Genomic DNA, 18,813 nt, shown 5'->3' on the forward strand with positions numbered 1-18,813 from the left:
TCCTTCCCTTGCAAGTCAGTGTATGTGATTAGAGGTTGAAAATAAAGGGGCTATTTTAGAAAAGAAGCAAAACAACTTAAAGGTCAGCCTGGGGTTCAGAATACTGCTGTCGGCTGCTGTTTCTTCTTTGAAGCAAACTCAGTAACTTGGCTAAGTTATAAGACATTTCAACCCTAGCTCATTTGCTCACAGTGCATACTCCTTTAGTGTGAAAATCTTGTTACAGTGAAAGTCTCAACTAACAGAAAAATCAGGAAACCTCATCCAACCAGAACCAAGCAGAAACAAACAGCAAACACCAAAAAAAAAAAAAAAAAAAATCCTCGGGGGCAGCCAAAATGTCACGAAGCCCTTGCAACCCGTCCCCACCAGAGCCTCCAAATCCACATTAAAGGCGTTTACTTTCATTTAATGCCAGATCCCAAAATTTTGGCTAACTGCTTTCCAATCTCACTGCAGACTAGAAGCAACGAATCTGAGATGAAGCCAGAGTCTGCTCCTTAACAGCTGTGAGGCAGGGCAGAGATAAGAAAAACAGAAAAGCCAGAAATCTCAAAAGCTCAGCAGATCATGTCTGACCCGCCCCAGCAGCTCCTTAGGCACATCTGTACAATAGCAACACGTCCAAGTCGTAAAGACAGGCTGAATTATGTTGAGCATCCTTTATTTAAGGCGGAAATGACAGAAAAGTAATTAAAATATAAAATTGAGATGCCCGCTCAAGACTCTTTTGGCTGCATGTGACAAAAACCCAGTCTCAAATGGTGCAAAAAAAGGAGCTTATGAACAGTATTTGCTAATCCAGAGCTATCCTTGCTTCAGACACAAGTGGATCCAGGAGGTAGGATCTATAGCATCATGATCTGGCTTCTATCTCCTGTTGTTTCCTCCTCTGATGGTGTTCCTCTCAGACCAGCTCTGCCCTCATGGTGGCAAGATGGCTGCCAACACCTCAAACTCTGGTGAAAAGGAGACCATTCTCTGCTCTGACCACACAAGCCAGCAGGCAAGATTAACTCCAGCTTGACCTGATTAGCTTGGTTTGGGTCACATGCCCAGCGTGGATCCAATCCCTGTGGCCAGAAATTTGCACAATGTTCTGATTGGCCAACCTTGGACCACATGCCTACTCCTGCAGCGTCGGATAAAGTCAGGAGACAAAATGGGAGCAGGATGAGCAAACGGGAAGTGGGAGGTGGGAGTAAGTGTTCCCATGAGACAGGGAGTAAGGTGCCGGGTGAAGGGAGCAATCAACATCTACTAGGGCAGGTAAAACTTTAAACTGTCTAGGAGATCCAGCGTGCCTCATCCTCCAGGGCTCTGGGTATCATCCTTTCTACATTCACAGAAGATTGTGACCTAGGACTTTTGTATTTGAAAAAATGATTGTGACAAGATATAACGATTGTGACTCTGGAGTTTTCAATTACATGATTGAATTCCCTTTTACATCATTTGGGGTTTGGTTTTCTCTCACGTGCAACCAGAAGGGGTCTGGACAAAGCATCTTCGGTTTTTTTGTTGTTGTTGTTTGGTTTTTTTTTTGTTTTTTGTTTTTGTTTTTTTTTACTGAATTTTATTTTAATCATGTATGCTCAGAGGGAACCCCAGGAAGAGGAGACTGCTACAAACTGTTCCCCAACTCTGGTGAGGAGCAATGACCCCTCCTTTGTCCCCAGTGTGTTCAGATGATCAGAGTTTGGGAAACAGCACTTAGGAGAGGAATGAGGGGCTCCCTGCTGACCGGAACCCCTTCTCGTGGAAAGACAGTCGCGGAGGCAATGCCCCTCTTCAGGCACATATTCAGTGGGACACACAGCAGGCTCCCCAGCGGCTCCCCTGTTTGCACACACAGGGGTTGTCAGTTACCAGCAGGCAGAGTCAGGTCTGGGAGAGTGAAATCAACCATCCATGGAGTCCCGCTCAGGACAATGACCGGGGTGTTCTCATCTGCTGGTGCGTCAGAACAGGGGAGCCTCGGTCAGGCAGGGGGCTCCCAGCTTGCTGAGCACACGGGACTTCCCAGCCAGACTGGTGGGGACCGGAGAACAGCCTCTCACGTTCAGCCTCCGGTTCAGTGCTCTTTCCCAACTACCTGGGGACGAAGCCCCCTTCCCGTTCCTACATCCCAATCCAACGAGGACCTGTACAGTGACATTAGTTTCATTAGAGATTTCGTACAAAGCAAAAAGTACAAAGTGCGAGCCCATTAGTTTAAATCAGATTCAAAAAGATAAAGCTTGACCGGTCTGTCAAACCGCTGCTCGCCTTTCAGGCTGCTTCGTCTGTGTCTGCACTTCCCTCACGTGGGCAGGTAACGGGGTGGGACTGTTCCTGCCACCACTGACGAGTGCCGCTCTGGGGCGAGCCCTCTGCCTTTAACGGTTTCAGACCACCTCCTGCTTGTAATGCTTCATGTGTAGAAGTTAAGTAGAACTTATCAGCCCGACATGCCCGAGTGTCCACCACAGGGTCCCAAACTCCCATTCCCTTCCACTGTTCCTCCCTCATTCTTTCAACTGCTCGTTCGATCCAGCCAAATACTAACGAGTGCCTGCTGTAGGCCAAGCCCAGGCCCGGGGGGGGGGGGGGGGGGGGGGCACGGGACAGGCAAAGTCCATGGTGGCGGTGCCTCCCCACACACACCTGCCCTGCCCCGAGCCCAACCATCTCTCAAAGCCATGTTCGGTTTTGTTAATGTCGCGCCGCTGTCACTCCCCGCGTGTCTGAATCCCAGGCGTTTCTCATGGCTCTGCGGGAATGTCAGCTGGTCCACCGATGGGAACAGCCGTCATCAATCCGGCTCCGCGGGCCCCGGCATGTGCCTGGCACTTTACACAGTGTTCCTCATGTCCCCGGCAACACCACAGGGTAGGATTTGCCGTCCCTCCCCAAACCCCTGCTCCTTCCACTGAACAGCGTCGTTCTCTGGAAAGCTTCCGGATGCCACTTCTCTTTCTTCTAAATCAGATTCAACTTCTTTTCCTGCTAAAGCCACTTTATGTGCCATTTTTTAACACCTTTCAGGACGACGTACATTGAGAAAAGAACGTGAATTTGCACAGGTCAGTGTTCAAAAACTCAGTACACCCATGTAACCTGCACCCGGACAAAAACAAAAAATAGAAGAGATCAGCACCGTGACAAGCACCTGCATTCCTCCCCAGCCACCAACCCTCTTCCTTCCCAAGAGTAGCCACCATCCTGACTTCTACCTGTATGGCTTAGTTTACTCTGTTTCTATTCATCTGAATGGAATCCAAGCATACTCTTGCAAATGGCTTCCTTCATGTGTTTATCGGCATTGTTTGTGGGACTCGCTGTATTGTTCATTGTCATTGCTGTATCGTATCGCGTCATGTGAATGTATCACAGCTCATTTCTTCATTGTACTGTTGATGGGCATTTGGCCACTTTCCAGTGCTGCGGTGAACATTCTGGTCCATGGCTTCTGGTGAACCTGTGAATGCATTTCTGCTGCATAAGGAACTGGGAGCAGGACCCCAGGGACATAGGGTTTGTGTACGTCCAGTGTCGGAAGACACTCTGAATACCTTTCAAGGCACTTTTCAGGTTCCACATTATTTTAATCTGTCGTGAGTTCATTTCTCTTACTAGATGAAAAGTGGTTTTTAACTGAATAAATATTGTTTGTGCCCACCTCATTTTAAAATAAGGGGTCTAGGGGTGCCCGGGTGGCTCAGTCGGTCAAGCATCCAACTCTTGATTTCAGCTCAGGTCCTGACCTCAAGCTCATGAGTTCGAGCCCCACAGTGGGCTCTGTGTTGACAATGCAGAGCCTACTTGGGGTTCTCTCACCCTCTCTCTCTGCTCCTCCCCTACTCATTGTCTCTCTCTCTCAAAATAAATAAACATAAATAAAATAAAATAAAATAAAATAAAATAAGGAGTCTAATATACAATAGAAGATGAAAGACTGGAGCGAGATAGCAGAAGAGAAAACAAGGTTGGGGGAAGAAAAGGATAAAGTGAATGCACTGGCCCGAGTAAATTCCACAAGGGCTTAGGTACTTTTTAGAAAGCTGGACCGCAAATGTGGCTGAGCTTCCCATCAGCCAGTACAAAGAGGGCAATGATTTACACACACTGACGTTCACAGGATAAAGGTATCCAATGCTGGGCAATGTAGCTGTTTCTGGTTCTGAGATTTAAAAAACGTCAGCCTGAGCTGTTCTAAAGACGATACGGTTTGACTTTGAAAATGAGGAATCCAACAACTGCATTTTGGTAATGACAGTAAAAAGTTCTGGCAGTTTCTCCCGCCCCTGATAGTCTCCCTTAATGTGGACATGCCAAAGCACAGTTCACTGCAAGCAACGTTTGACACACGATTCTGAAAGGTGTGACTAAAGCCAAGAAAAACAACTAAACTCAAAGTGTGGTCCAGGGACCTTCAGGGGTCTCTGAGACCTTTTTGGGAGGTCTGCATGGTCAAAACAATGTTTATAATCCCATTAAAGCTTCTTTGCCTTTTCTTACTCTCATCTTCTTATGAGTGTATACACTGGAGTTTTGCAGAGGCCACATGACATGTGATACAGCAACAGATCGAATGCAGAAACAGATATTAGAATCTAGCTGTTAAGAGGCATCTATTATGCTAGACATTAAAGAAATTCGCTAATTATTTTTTGTTTTGGCAAACAGATTTTTCACATAAAAATATGTCATATAATTCTATATGGGTTTGTTATCAATATTCTTAAGGAAATTAATAAATATTTTAAAATTTTGTTTTAATTCCTAACACAGTATCTACAGATATAACCCACATAAAGGGAAACATTTTGGGGGCCTCAAAAAATTTTAAGAATTATTAAAGGGTCCTGAAAGATTTCCCCAAAAGGATGTTGTTGGTCACTAGCCCCAGAAGATAATCCGTGAAAAATATTTTGTGATCAAATACATTTGGGAAACGGTAAGCCTCTCTTGGAAATCACCAAATGAGAAGCAAATAAGCCTAACTCACTTTAACTCTGTGTTTCCTAATTGTATCTGACCAAGATCCCCACTTCCGAAGGCTTTCCTTACTGTCCCGGAGGCACACGCGGGAACCACGTGGCTGAACCCCGAGGCCCTGAGTCCACCCTCAAGAGCAGCCTCTCTTACGACCCGACCCGCCGTTTGCTAAGCGTGGGCAGCAGAGTCTGATGGGACACATCGGACAACGCGTAGACTGATCCTTTTATAAACATCAAGGCAGCTGAGTGGGACAGAGAGCCCCTTTATCTCTGTGGAGAGGTGTACCCAGGGCAGTGTCAAGGCCAGGACGAAGATCCCACTCAAGAGACAAAACGCAGTCTGTTCCATCTGACAAACAGGCAATCACGGCCCCAGAGTTCGCTACATCTTCCAGAGCACATGGCACACGCACTCGCCTCAGTCATAAAGAAATGTCAATTAAGCACCCACGGAATGCCTGGCTTCAGGTTATACAACTTCATGCTGCCCCCTCCAAGGGAAACAGTGGCCAAAAGTACCCTGAACGAGTCAACTTCTTTCATTGGGTTATTAACCAGAAGTCAATTAAAGGTTAGGGAATGTCTACCCAAAAAATGATGACTTTGGTTTTGGAACTATCAATCCGATTTCGTTTTGACGATAATTTCCTACCTGCGTCTGCTGTCTGTTATGCAAACTCCCAGCTCACAGTAATAAAATGATGTCATCAGGCAGCTCGTCTAAGGAGAACCTACGGTAATGTGCAAGGCACTCTGAGAAACCTGAAGGTGAAAAAGAGGGATCTCTTCAAAGGCATATAATCTAGTAAGGGGCCAGGCCGAGCACCAGAGGGACAAAGGTATACTCACCCTCCTCTCTGCAGCAGCCGGTAGGGTCCCTGGTAGGACACCATGAGCAACAAGTCACCTGTGTCAACAAATGTGCTATTTACCCTGAAAATGTTTACCTGTAGACACAACGACAAATGCCATGCCGCCGAACATCTAGTCAAACACCGTCCAGCCAAACAGGGCTTCTTACTGTAACTTACGGAGTCGATAAAGGATTTTCAAAAAAACAAACAAACAAACCAACAAAACCTACACCATTGTGAATTAAGAACAGATCCATTTTAATACACACATTCTCACTTCTGTTAATGCAACACGGATTTCTACCCCAACACGTGGCAGCCTCCGACAAGCCGGTTAAGCTGAACTGGTTGTTCTTCAGGAGTACGGTGCACCTTGTCCTCAAAGAGTTTTATCAACCTGCCCCGTGGCAGGTTTTCAAAGGGCCCCGTGGGGCTGCTCAGCACGGTGGCGCGCCACTGAAATTTCCTGTTTGGGAAACGGCAACACAGACTAGGACCTTCCCGGGTCCACTGGCTGCTTGCATGCACATCACAGCTCGGCTGGGAGAGCAGCAGAGACTGAATAATAAGTAGAACTCCTCCAAACACAGCTGGGTGAGACAGCTTCATTTTTAGAAAGTAAAGCGAATCATGAAAACCTCCCTAATGGTGTGATTTGCTCCGGGGTTCTTTTGATACCTAAGAAGGGAAATACTAATCCTTGTGCACGGCGCTTATTTTCAGCCTAAAGACTTTACTTCTCCAGCCATCGTTCTGTCGCGAGGCCGTTTACTGCACTTGCTGCAGAATCGAAAGCAAGAAGATGTCTTTCATAAGTGAGGTGCGGACAGCCTTCTCATTTCCTGCCAAATGGATCAGACCACACTCTTAACCCTAGAGAAAGAAACATGAATCAAAACAGGATTCGCTTTTAAACTTCCTACCACTTCCCTCAACGGCAAACAAGCGAAATGACATCAGAATTGAGTCGTGCAACTCCCACATAGTTTGAGACAGTGCGGGTCAGCTGCCAGAGTCCTGGAAAGTGACGGCTGGGAGGCCGTGGCCGCCCTGACAGATTTCAAAATGGCTCAGACATGGCCGCACAACAGGAAGCGACGTATCTGGCCTAGTTAACAAAAACTAAACAAAAAATAAACAAAAAAAAGAACGCCGCCACAGATTACCAGAGTTTTAGTTAAGAAACTGGAAACTTCTCATTCTCACTCAACTTGGATCATCTGAACGTAACTAACTAGTCAGCCACAAAGGGAGCTTTTGAGCCTCTGTATAAAGCAGAATTCTGTATCAATTAAAACAGTTCACAAGCAAACAGCCTTTTCCCGTGAGGCTAGTGTTTAACTAGGTGCTTGGAAATAAGCCTGCAGAACAGCTATTCACACTTGGTATTCAATCGCACACTTGTGAGGTTTTCATGCCTACTTATCAAATGCAAAAGAGGGAACATGCAAACTTACAAAAAACATTCTGGGGTGAAATATCAAAATGAAGTCTTGGGGTGCACCCATAGAACAGCCACGGGTGTGCAAGGAACAGCACAATCACCATCTAGCACCGCCGCCCCCCCCCCCCCCCCAGCGGTACAAATGAGATTTTGCTTTGATTTTTAAGTTTACCTGGTGGCTGTACATCTTCTTGAACGATACCGGCTCGATTTATGGCTTGCTCTTTCTCTAAAAAACACAGAAGAAAAACTGCTCTTTAGAAAGGCTGGGGGGTGGGGGGGATGGTGAGGGGCCCTGGGTGGCTCAGTCGGTTAAGTGTCTGACTCTTGATTTTGACTCAGGCCATGATCTCACACACAGTTCATGAGTTTGAGCCCCGAGTCAGGCTCTGTGCTGACAGGGCGGAGACTGCTAGGGATATTCTGTCTCCCTCTCTCTGCCCCTCCCCTGCTCACATTTGCTCTCTCTCTCTCTCAAAAATAAATAAGAAAGAAAGAAAGAAAGAAAGAAAAAGAAAGAAAGAAAGAAAGAAAGAAAGGGAGGGAGGGAGGGAAAGGTAGGTAGGTAGATGTGGGTGGACCATGGTGGTAGAAATCTATTTATATGGGACAATGACATGCAGGGGACAATTCAGAAACAATATACATGAGTGCTACCAAATTCAGAGACCCCAGAACTCACAGCTTTTACGTGATGGAAGTTCAATCCTATAGAGCAGAAAGACTGGCTATTTTCAATAAAGGAAAAGAGAGCCATACTTCAAAAAAAAAAGCTCCCAACTAGCAGCTTTTCTCGGTGATCTCAGCATTTTGGAAAGGCAACAAAACAACAGAAAAAGAACAATTCTGAAAGAGCTAGTGGGTGGGATATTATGAGGGGAAGGCTGCTGAATTGAAGGAACAAGTGCAATTAACAAGAAAACGATGTAGTTTCTATGTCTCAAATGCGCTCTGCCGAAGGACTAGACCCAGAGCTAAATATGCTATGTTTTTGATAGGAAATAGAGCAGAAAATTAATCTTTGGGTGGGTGGCTTCGGTTTGGATAATTGAAGCTTCCCTAATTGATTGCAGGTGCTGTGCCAATTAGTAAGCGAGGTTCAGCTCCGGCAGCTTTAGCCCACCTCTTTGGAGATGCCCAACAGGCAAGGGCCAAGAGAAATTGGGCATTTTATGTCTGTGGGCTTCAAGCGCTCTGACACATCTTTCTAAGTGGTTGAGAATAAACCCAAGGTCTGTGAAAACAAAGACTTATTATTTTAAGTATCTTGACAAACAAATGGCGGCTTTTCGGGGGAAAGACTTGGAGCCAAAGGATGTTTACTACTAAATTACAGTAATTAAACGCTGTAATCAGACCTTTGTTTTAATCAGGCTGACAGTGTTTCTTGAAATCCACATTCAGCTCTTATTTAATATTAGGCTGCTTTCTTTATTCTGGCCTCTGGATTCTCATAAAGTTACAAGAAGCACGAAGGTACAAGGAACGGGGATTTGCCAAATCGCATATCCATTGAACCTGCTTCTCCAGTGATGTGACAGAAAGTCAATCCTAAGTGACCTACCTGATAGTTTTATCAATGTTAAGTTTTGCTTTGGCAAATAAAATACTGGCCAACAGGGATCATGTGAATCTTGATATCTAATTCTGAGGGAGACGGAGGGAAGACGGAGCATAATGAAGGCCATTACAGACAACAGCCCAGTGGTTTCCCCGGGCCTCTCTGCAAAGTAGCAGGTAAGTGGCAACCAAGACCCTCTGGACCAAGATAGGCCAAAGGGCGGACAACGGAGCCTCTCAAGTGTCAGGTTTTCTAAAATAACAACACAAAAGGCGATCTCACTTCCTAAGACATTAAACTCCTATAGGGTTGAGCCCTACCGTATTGTCAACATGTAAGTTCTCGAAGTACGGATGTGTCTCAAAGACGCTCTTAGAAAATGCCAACTGGTAAAAGACGACACTGTCATCTGGGCCAGGAACAAAAACAGATACAACTGTCCACACCTAAAAGGTCCATTTGCCAGTATTATGAAAGAGGTGGCTCTTAAAAAAAAAAAAAAAATGATCAACTGCCAGAAAGCTTTCTAGCCACAGATTTAAGAAAATCAGACATGCTGCTGTACTGAACACATTCTCCAAGAGGCAGGTACCGCGAGGCCGAAGACACTGGCAGACGGCCAAGCACCGAAGGAAGTTGACTTTTGGTAACAAGGACAGAATGTCTAATTGTGTCCTAATCTCTTACAATGCAATGGAGAACCAAGTGAAGAGAGCGGAATCCCTGTCTTCACACCTTCTTGCTAATTGCTAATGAGGTTGGAGAGAGGCTAAGGATTTATTTAAAATAGACCATAATCTCTTTATAATCCTTGTCCTTATGCAACCACCTCGTTTTTTTTTTGGCTTGGACAGGCAATTTAAACCGATTTGCTGAACTAGTTCCTACCAAGTGATAACCGGTATTAGCATCCTATCTACATCCCCTGGTTTTCTTTAATCCATTAATGTTTTATAAATACTCTAAAGCCAAAGCAGTCTTATATAAATTCATGATATGACACAAAGACACTTTAAAATCTGTGAATGCGGAATATGCTAAAAGGAAAACAAACTGGTCCCTCAGGAGTTAGAAGTCCACGTTGCTGAAGTTGCCGCTAAGTTTCTATTTTGCCACCATTAAGAGAAACGGCAAGGGTCTATGAACCTCAGGAAAAGGGCAATGCAGAAGTCAGGGCTTTAACCATGTGAACAAATCAGGATAAGCTAATTACTGACTTTTCAGTAGAGAGCATGTTTCTATCAGGAGTGAAATGATTAAGACGCAAATATGTAATACTGGGCCTGGAGCTTAGCAATGTCAGTTAGAAAAGTCCTCACTCTAGTGTCTCAGCAAGCCCGACTCTGCCCCCTGGTGCTAAGGCAGCGGTTTGATTTGTCGTTTTAATTGAGGATCATTATCTCCAGTCAAAGGGCCAAGCATTATTATGAAAACTGGTAATGCATGTGGACGGGCTGATTATCATATTGTAGTGACAGAATCCACCTAATGATTTTTAAGTCTTTGAAAGTGAAACATGTATCTTTCTATTGAATGGCCACACTGTGAAACAGCTCCACTCTGTGACTTGTTACTTTAACATTCACAAGGAAGCAACAAAGGAAGAGTGTTCCCAAGCACCCCCTGATAAGGGTCAAGGGTGCCCGAGGGATGGGCCAGCAGCTAGAAGCTGAAAAGCAGGTGCAGAAGAGGACCTGGGAGCCGTGCCCAGTGAGAAAACAGTCTCAGGACGCCGCCTCCCTGTCTCTCCTTGGCAACAGACGGTTAAAACTAAACGCAACTCGAAACCTGAAGTAATGGACAAATGGCAACATTTGAATATGGACCGTATATGAGATAGTAGCATTGTGTCAACATTAAATTTCCTGGCCTGGATAACTGCATTGTGGTTATGTAAGAGAATGCCCTTGTTCTTAGGAAATACATGCGGAAGTGTTGGGGGATGAAAACTCACAATGTCCTGAAACTTACTCTCAAAGGGTTCAGCAAAACAATACTAATAATTATATGTAGATGTAATTATGTGTGTGTATGTATGTATGCATGAATGTATAGATCTGTAATATAATATATGGGGCGGGGGGGGGGGGAGCAAATGTGGCCAAATGTTAACTGGCAAATCTAGGTGATGAAGATACAGGGATTTATCATACTATTCTTAGGTCTTTTCTGTTGGTTGGAATGGTTTTTTTTTTAATAACTAAAATATTCAACTGCAAAACAAGTTTTTAGGAAGTCCTTATACTTCCTTATGACTGGGCCATTACGATTACTTCAAAGTATCCAAAGTATCTTTTTTTAAAATAGCAAATAAAAAATTTAAAAATTACGTTTTCAGTGTTTGCATTCTGCACTCCAGCTGCCTGTGGGGTACTCCGGGCCTGGATGTGCTCTGGTGCCCCACTGAACTAGTGGCAGAGGGGACCAAGTGGTCATGATCTCACGGCTGATAGTTCGAGCCCCACGTTGGGCTCTCCACTGTCAGTGCAGAGCCTGCTTTGGATCCTCTGTCCCCTCTCTCTCCCTGTCCTTCCCCGACTCATGCACGCTCTCTCTCTCTCTCTCTTGCTCAAAAACTAGATAAACTTAAAAAAAAAAAAAAAATTGGCCATGGTGGCAAGTGTGAACCAGAGGCTGAGGGGGACTAAATGGCCGCTGGAAGGACTGACTCCTCCCAACACTATAAACACTTTTATTTCCTCACCAGACAGTCTGGTTGAACCCAGGGAGCTTTGAAATGCCGGTTGGAAAATAAGACCTTAGTCTGTCTGCACTGCATTTGACTCTATGGTGAGAGAAAAAGCGTATTCCAGGGGCGCCTGGGTGGCTCAGTTGGTTAAGCGTCCGACTTTGCTCAGGTCATGATCTCACAGTTCGTGAGTTCGAGCCCCACGTCGGGCTCTGTGCTGACAGCTCGGAGCCTGGACGCTGCTTTGGATTCTGTGTCTCCCTCTCTCTCTCTGACCCTTTCCCACTTGCACTCTGTCTCTGTCTCTCTCTCTCTCTCTCTCTCTCTCTCAAAAATAAATAAACGTAAAAAAAATTTTTTTTTAAGTGTATTCTAGTACCTGGCATATCTTGGGGGAAAATGCCCTTCTGAGGTAAGAATTATTTCTGGAACAAGTGATTACTTACAACCCTGTTCTGACTCTACACAACATACTTCAGGTGGGGCAGAAGGTACAGCAATACAAGAACCGGCCGGGTGGTAGGGCAGTGAGGTCTCACAGCAATTCCGTAACCTTTCCCTCTGCTGGGAAGCACTCTTTTCTGTCTTAAAGGTACGTGAAACAGGCATCATTAAGCGGCAGCCACGGTCAGAGAGTCAGAGTCTAGAGTCCATCCAGCAATCAATGTGCCAAGTGACCTTGGACAAGTCACCTAAACGAGGAGACTGAGCAGAGGGTTTCTGGCAGAACTCTACGATTTTATGCATCTGCACATCTAATTAAAGTTAAAAACGAACAGGATCACAGAAAACGATCCTATTCTGTCTCATTTCACAGGCGAGTATAAAGTGCATGTTACTTTTAAAAGGCCACGTTCAGGATCACGGTCTAGCTCTAGGACGCAAAGCCGATGAGGCCCTAGCTACAGAAGCTGTACTCTCCCCGAAACGTGGGCTCCTCGAGTAAACCACGCCGTGCCAGCAGGCTGAGAGCTAAAAAGCATCATCTGGGACTCCCTCCGGAAGCACAACAGAACCAGCCCCGTACTTCTGCTTTGAGATCGCTGACTGCCAACGCCAATGCCGACTCCCCAGTGCTCATTTCGTACTGAAGTGTCACGTGTAGCACTGACCCTGTAATCCGTGTGACACTCAGCAAAGTCCGGCTGAGTCAGTGAAAGAGCTGCAGACCACGCTGAATGTCAACATGAAACCCAACAAGGCGGTCTTGTGGGAGTGGGTTGCCGGCTTTGAAAGCCTGGGCGATCGCCTTGACTTTATTTTATCTAAGCAGCCTTCCTCTTCTTTTCTGCTGCCTCGAGGCTCATTCCAGTAGCTTACGGGGTGGGGTCTCTGCCCACCCAGGCTGGCCACCACTGGTCAGGCTGGCCCAGCTGAAGGGCCGGCACTGACTCGATACTCGGGCCCTCCGTGGTGTGGGCTCTTCCCTTGCCAGCCACTGGCCCCGCTTCTCAAGGACTGGATGTGTGGCCTACCTTGCCCTGACCTTCCAAGAACTGCGCTGCCCTTCCCCTCCGTCTGCCCAGAGTCCTGGGGAATATAAATGTAGGAAAGGTGGTCAGAAGAGGAAGACCCACCAAGACAGGCTAAGAAGGAGTGGCTGAAAGGCAGGAGCGAAAGAGCAAACGCAAGACGACTGGCAGAGGGGGTGGTCACAGAAGCTCAGGAAAGGCAGTGTTTGAAGAGCAAGCGAGTCTGGCTGCGGGCGGTGCCTCTCACTCACCGATGACCGGACTTGCCGCGTTACAAAGAGGACAGAAGTCATCACCCAGAAGTGCCCACCACTTCCCAACAACAAACCTATATTTCGCTGCATCCATACCTGCCCTCCCTCCTGAGCCGGTGCAAGGGGTGTCCTGCCTTCGGTCCAAGGCTCTCTCCTCCATCTGATCTCAAGACCCCCTACCACCTGTCACTCTATGGATTATCTTCATCTTTCTCTGATCAGAGACCTCACCTCTTGGCTGTCCCATCTCTCCCTGAAACAAAACTCTCCCTAGACCCCCTGACCTGCTGCAAATATAGCATTCTCCTCGCTGTGCGAACATCTTTAGTCAATTTAACACACTATTCGCTCTTCCGTCCGCTGCAGCTTGCTCTCTGACGACTACCAAACCACTGAGAGCATCCTCAACAAGAAAACCTACGGCCTTCACCTTCTTTTTCAGAAATCTAATGAGGATTTTCACTTCTTCTCTTTCTGCCTCCGGGAAGCCTGACCCTGCTGACCACCCCCCTTCTCATGAAGAGTTAGTTGTCTTCTCGGGACTTGTGACCCCACAGCCTCTGCTGGTTTCAATCCTCTTGCTCTGACTGTTCCTTCTCAGTCTCCTTTGAAGGCTCTCTTTCTTCTGACCACTTGCTCTGCAAATACCGTGTTCACCACGCCGGATGTCAACCGTGTTCACGCAATGCTGTGTGCTGTCCTAGGCCAGCTCATCTCTTTCAGTCCCTCAGTGCCGCCTGGAAGCCCTTACCTACAATGACTCTGACTCCCAGCCGGTGCTGATCCACTGCCCCATCCAGCTCCGGCCCACGGCCAGTGCCTCAGTTCAGACTAGCACACCCCGCTGCCTGCGGGGAATCTCCAAGAGCACATCCACACCCCCAAAACTCAATACGTCCAAAATTGAGCTCGCTCATCCTCTCCCCAAATCAATTCCTTCTCATGTTTCTTAGTTAACGACCCACCATCTCCTCAGCTGCCGGGGCCTGGAAATTAAGTGTCATTCTCCTTCATCTCCTCCCTCACCCTGGAGGATTTACTTCTTAGGCACAGCCCCCAAATTCAGTACTTGTCTCCGGTCCCACACCACTCCTCTGATCCAGGCTACAGTCACCTCCCCCTACTCTCAGAAGAGCTTTCCTGTAAAAGGCCTTCTTGTTTCCAGCCTTGACCCGGAGTGACAGTGAAATCTGATCACCTCACCCTCCTGATTAAAATACTTCCATGAGCTTCGCTGGCTAGACGCTGGGGACAGCAGAGGGCTGTGGAACTATTTTAATCCAGCAAGCAAAGATGATCAAATTCAAGGAACAAATGGCATGGAGACAGGCTTTCCAACAGCCACGGGGAAAACCGGAGTTCTAGACATGTTCTGACAAACAAGAATGAATCTTCCCGGTTGCAAATGCTCATGAAAGAAATATTATCAGGTGGACCTCAGGATGAAGAAAACTGACACTGGAAAAGAGTGAGATGTAGGGCTCAGTGAGTGAAGCATGTGGGCAAGGAGAAACAATCCGTGACTGTACAAAACTCTAAAAGTCCTAAGTGCCTGGGGAGTAGTAATAACACATGGCAGGCCAGGCGTGTGGGGCAGGGAGAGGCGTTCTAAGGTCTTTGTATATTTCATAGGAGGATAAAGATATTGACTAACTTTAAAGTTTAATCACAAAAGAATGTAAAACTTTCAAAAGAATAGGAGAAAATAAAGAAAACTCAAAGGCAGAAAAGGAGAAAATAAAAGAGTTATAGAAAAAGAAGAATAAATAGAAAACACAACATAAAGAAGGCAAACAAATATAAATACATCAGTAAACATAAATGAAGATGAGCTCAGTCTAACAGTTAAAAGGGATTATCAGACTGAATTTAAAATTCCAGTTTAGGCTGGTTATGAGATTTAAAGACAAACAGAGGCTGAAGATAACAGGATATATATACCAGGAAAACACTAACCAAAACAATGCTGGTAACTATAATATTGGCCAAATACAGCTGGTGAGGAATAGCAGGGATAAAGAGGTCCCTTTACGTAATGATACTTGGAAAAAAAGTCTCCAGAGTATTCTATATTGTGTGCACCTAATAAAATGGCCTCAAGATACCTAAGTCACAGAATTAAAAAGCTTGATCTGTAATCGACACACACAGAGCTCCATAAACAACGAGATGACATCCTCACTTAAAGCACACAGGGCACATTGGCAAAAATTGACCTGTATTAAGCCACAAAGCAAATCGTGACTAATATCAAAGAATCAAAATCATACAGTCCTTGTTCTTTAACCACAAATGCAAATCAAGTAGAAATCAGCCACAAAAGAGCAACCAGAAAGACTACTGGGGCTGCTGGGTACAGAAGGAGTAGTAGTTGGGGCCCCGAGGAGGCAGGGAGACCAGCTCAGAGTCCAAGGAGAGGGCGAGGGAAGTGGGTTGGATGAGGGTGGGAACACGGAGGTGGAGAGAAGTCTCTGCCCGTCTTGTGCAGTCATGTACACCTGGCACCTGACACAGTACCCAGTACACGGTAAGTGCTAAAATCCATGTTATAAAAAATGCAAAAGGAGCTAACTGAATGCGAGTTCAAGGTGCTGAAATGAGTTGCAACTCCATCCATCCTCACACCAGATGAGCCAGGGTCCCACGGCCTGGTCACCGACACCTCACCTTCCTGGGCCCCAGTTTACTGCCCGGTCAGCCAGCCCTGCTTAAATCTCCTTGTCTCATATCCCTGCCCGGTGGCTCCTTATTTTTTCAACATTTTTATGGGATTCCTACTATAATACTATACTAGGTGTTTCCACACCTGTTATCTCATCTAATACATCCCCAAACCTGTAAACTCAGTCCTGTTAACTCCAGTGCTCCAGAGGGAGACACGGGCTGGGCTCTGGGAGGTTAAGTAACTTACCTTAAGATTCTCATCTAGTAAGGGATTTAGACCCTCACCTGCCTTCCTCCCCGGACAAATCCCCCGCCCACCCCCACCCCCCCCCCCCCCCAGACAGTATGGTGGTGGGTCGACTAAGTGCACTGGTTCCAACCCCAGTTCTGACTCATCCACTCTGGGTCCTTGCGCAAGTCACTTAACTGTCCCATACCACACACCGTCCACATACAAAATGGGAGTGATGATCACACAGCAGCTGCAACACATGGAAACTAGATGGGTTAATATGTATGAAGTGCCTGGAAGAGAGGCGGACAGATACTAAATTTTCAATAAATACTAGCTGTCTCGTATTATTTACTTGTTTAAAGAATCAACTAGGACTCTTAGAGAAGAGTTGGCCACATTAATTAAAATTGAACCAGAAAAGTGGGCAGGCGTAGACTGCTTTCCAGTTAAAATGCAGATATTGTAGCCACGCTCTCTCAACGTTCGCCTACAAGGCCTGATTTTCTGTCTCAAGCACCTCAGACAAACATAGATTCTAGGGTATCCCTATGAGGCGGTGTTGGGTTACATGGCACAAACTCACACCTTTTGAATCTGATGTAGATGAGCATCTCTCAACCTCTGCACCATGCACATTTGGGGCGGGGCAATTCTCTGTCACGGGGCCCTGTCCTGTGCACTGCAGAAAGTTGAGCAGCATCCCTGGCCTCTATCCACTAGATGCCTGTAGCTCCCTCACACCACCCCACTCCACCCCCAGTTGTGACAAGCACAAATGTCTCCAGAAAGAACCAAATGTCCCCTGGGGGACAAAACCATCCCCAGCTGAGAGCCACTGCTTTAGTCTTCCTAACTGAAACTTTCCTAGTGGGCTCCATCGCAGGGCCCCTTGTCCCACGCTCGATGCCCTAATAAAACAGCCCGGGGCAGTCATCCAGGCAGGAAGGATGATGGAACGAGATTATGCAGGGCTTCACACAGCCCTGTGTTTACCCCGACGCAGGGTACCTGGACACAGGCTGGAAGGCAGAATGCACAGAGGCCATTTCAATCCAGCCTGATGAAAAGAAGCTACAAGGAAATGGGAGTGCGTACTTAAAAACGCTCTGCCTCCAGAAACCAAATGTTGTAGCATTTGTAATGGGCAGAGCATTTACACGGAGCTTTTGCCTTCAAATCGCCAAGCTTTCAGCCTCCGCTAATATTCTCCAGGGGCAGGGTTGGCCTTCTTCCATCTTCAAGATGATTCAGGTTTCCTGGAGAACAAAATGAGCCTCTAATGCCTAATATTTTCTCTCTGACAGATGGTTTCAGATGTATCAAAGTGCTAATCCTTGCTGAGGTATAGGTCTCAAGGAAGGAGAGTTTGGCTTTTACAATGATAGAACTTGAATGATTAAGGAGGAAAATTACTCCCAGGATATTCACCATTGTCATGTGAGCAACCCGCTGAAAATGAAGGAAGACAGCAGAATCTGAAAAAAGATTTGAGGAAAAAAAAGAGAGGAAAAATTCAAAAACCCAGGTTAAGGGTTTAGGTTCGAAACATTTCCGTTCAAAGGCATCTCTGGGAATGGAAATGAAGTGCAATAAAAACACCTTCAAGCTCACGATGATTAGGGTTCCATCTGCCTCCCTCCAATATCACCATTCCCAGTTTCCGTGTTGCGGGAGAAGCCCTGGAGACACAGGCCAGGATTGGAATATCTGCCTTGCAACATATTAGCTATGTGACCTTGGGCCTGTTATACAACCTCTCGGAGCCTCAGTTTTCCCACCTGTAAAACGGGCTTTAATACCTACCTCAAAGTGAGGATGTGGACATTAAAAGATCCAATGTGTGCCTAATGTGACACACAGTAAGCGTTCAGCGAACGTTACCTGTGCGCGTGAACTAGTATTTGGTGTCAACCTACTATGTGCAGACTGCTTTCGTTACCACTTTGGAGTCTCAGTGGAGGCTAAACGGTTTTGTTTTAGATATTACAAACAGTCATTTATAGAGGAGGATGCTGAGAGTATGAGAGATTAGGTCACTTGTCCACGGTCACAGAGCCGCACACGGCAGGATTCAAACCCGGGCCTGCCTCACTCCCGAGCCAAGCTCTCTCCACCGCCCCAGGAACAGGTGCGGGCTGGGGGGGGGCGGGGGGGGAGCGGGGGGGGGTTGCTACTGAGACCAGGCCGCCGCGCGGGGTCACGGGTCACTCACGGTACTCCTCCAGCCGCATTAGGGGCCGGAAGTAGATAGGGTAGAAGGCGGCGCCGATCAGGGAGATGAAGCCGCCGAAGATGAGCGCGGTGCGCAGGTTCCGGGACATGGCGCCGGGCGGGGGACCACCCCGTCCCGCTGAGAGCCCCGCACGCAGGGTGTCCGCGCTCGCGGCGCCCTGACCGTGACCCCGCTCGGAAGGGGCGGAACGATTTTCGCTTCCGGGCCTTGGAGGCGGGGCTAGGGTGAGGGGCGGGGTCCAGTAGGACAGAGGTGGGGCTAGGGGGCGGGACCCCAGTGCCTGGGTGGGGCCAGCCCGGGGCGGGGCCTCGGAGCCGCGCACCCAGTCAGGGGCGCTCCCTCCAAGGGGTGAGCGGAGTTTTTGCATGGCTGGGTCCTGTGGGCCCTGTTCTGGCCGCCCCTGCCCCTCAGCCGCTCTACCCACC

The 18,813-nt window shown here is 47.1% G+C and overlaps 1 protein-coding gene across 4 annotated transcripts; it reads right to left on the bottom strand.

Moving 5' to 3' along the window:
• Positions 1 to 647: 647 nt before the first annotated feature.
• On the bottom strand, positions 648 to 18,589 carry SMIM20 (small integral membrane protein 20). Of its 4 annotated transcripts, XR_008296376.1 has the most exons (5): positions 18,368 to 18,579; positions 7,453 to 7,509; positions 6,106 to 6,709; positions 3,210 to 3,460; positions 648 to 3,080 (listed from the first exon to the last, which is right to left on the bottom strand). XR_008296376.1 is itself a non-coding variant. In XM_053217493.1 (4 exons), exons 1-3 carry the CDS (start codon positions 18,474 to 18,476, stop codon positions 7,492 to 7,494), a joined length of 174 nt encoding a protein of 57 aa, XP_053073468.1. In that variant the 5' UTR covers positions 18,477 to 18,589; the 3' UTR covers positions 6,071 to 6,709; positions 7,453 to 7,491. The 4 variants fall into 4 exon arrangements, 2 of the variants coding, with proteins under 2 accessions (XP_053073468.1, XP_026906653.1); XR_008296375.1 differs by lacking the exon at positions 3,210 to 3,460 and having other exon boundaries at positions 648 to 3,099; XM_053217493.1 differs by lacking the exons at positions 648 to 3,080; positions 3,210 to 3,460 and adding an exon at positions 17,584 to 17,630 and having other exon boundaries at positions 6,071 to 6,709; positions 18,368 to 18,589.
• Between the last annotated feature and the right edge of the window lie 224 nt (positions 18,590 to 18,813).

The sequence above is a fragment of the Acinonyx jubatus genome, chromosome B1 (genome assembly GCF_027475565.1).
Source record: "Acinonyx jubatus isolate Ajub_Pintada_27869175 chromosome B1, VMU_Ajub_asm_v1.0, whole genome shotgun sequence".
NCBI lineage: Eukaryota > Metazoa > Chordata > Mammalia > Carnivora > Felidae > Acinonyx > Acinonyx jubatus.

Excerpts from the sequence above, each read along its gene's own strand:
- SMIM20 (XM_027050852.2), bottom strand. The coding sequence starts at position 18,476 with ATGTCCCGGAACCTGCGCACCGCGCTCATCTTCGGCGGCTTCATCTCC. Across the intron at positions 7,510-18,367 it reads AATGCGGCTGGAGGAGTACC|AGAAAGAGCAAGCCATAAAT; the intron begins GTGAGTGACCCG and ends TGTGTTTTTTAG. Across the intron at positions 6,710-7,452 it reads AGAAGATGTACAGCCACCAG|GGTTAAGAGTGTGGTCTGAT; the intron begins GTAAACTTAAAA and ends TTCTTTCTCTAG.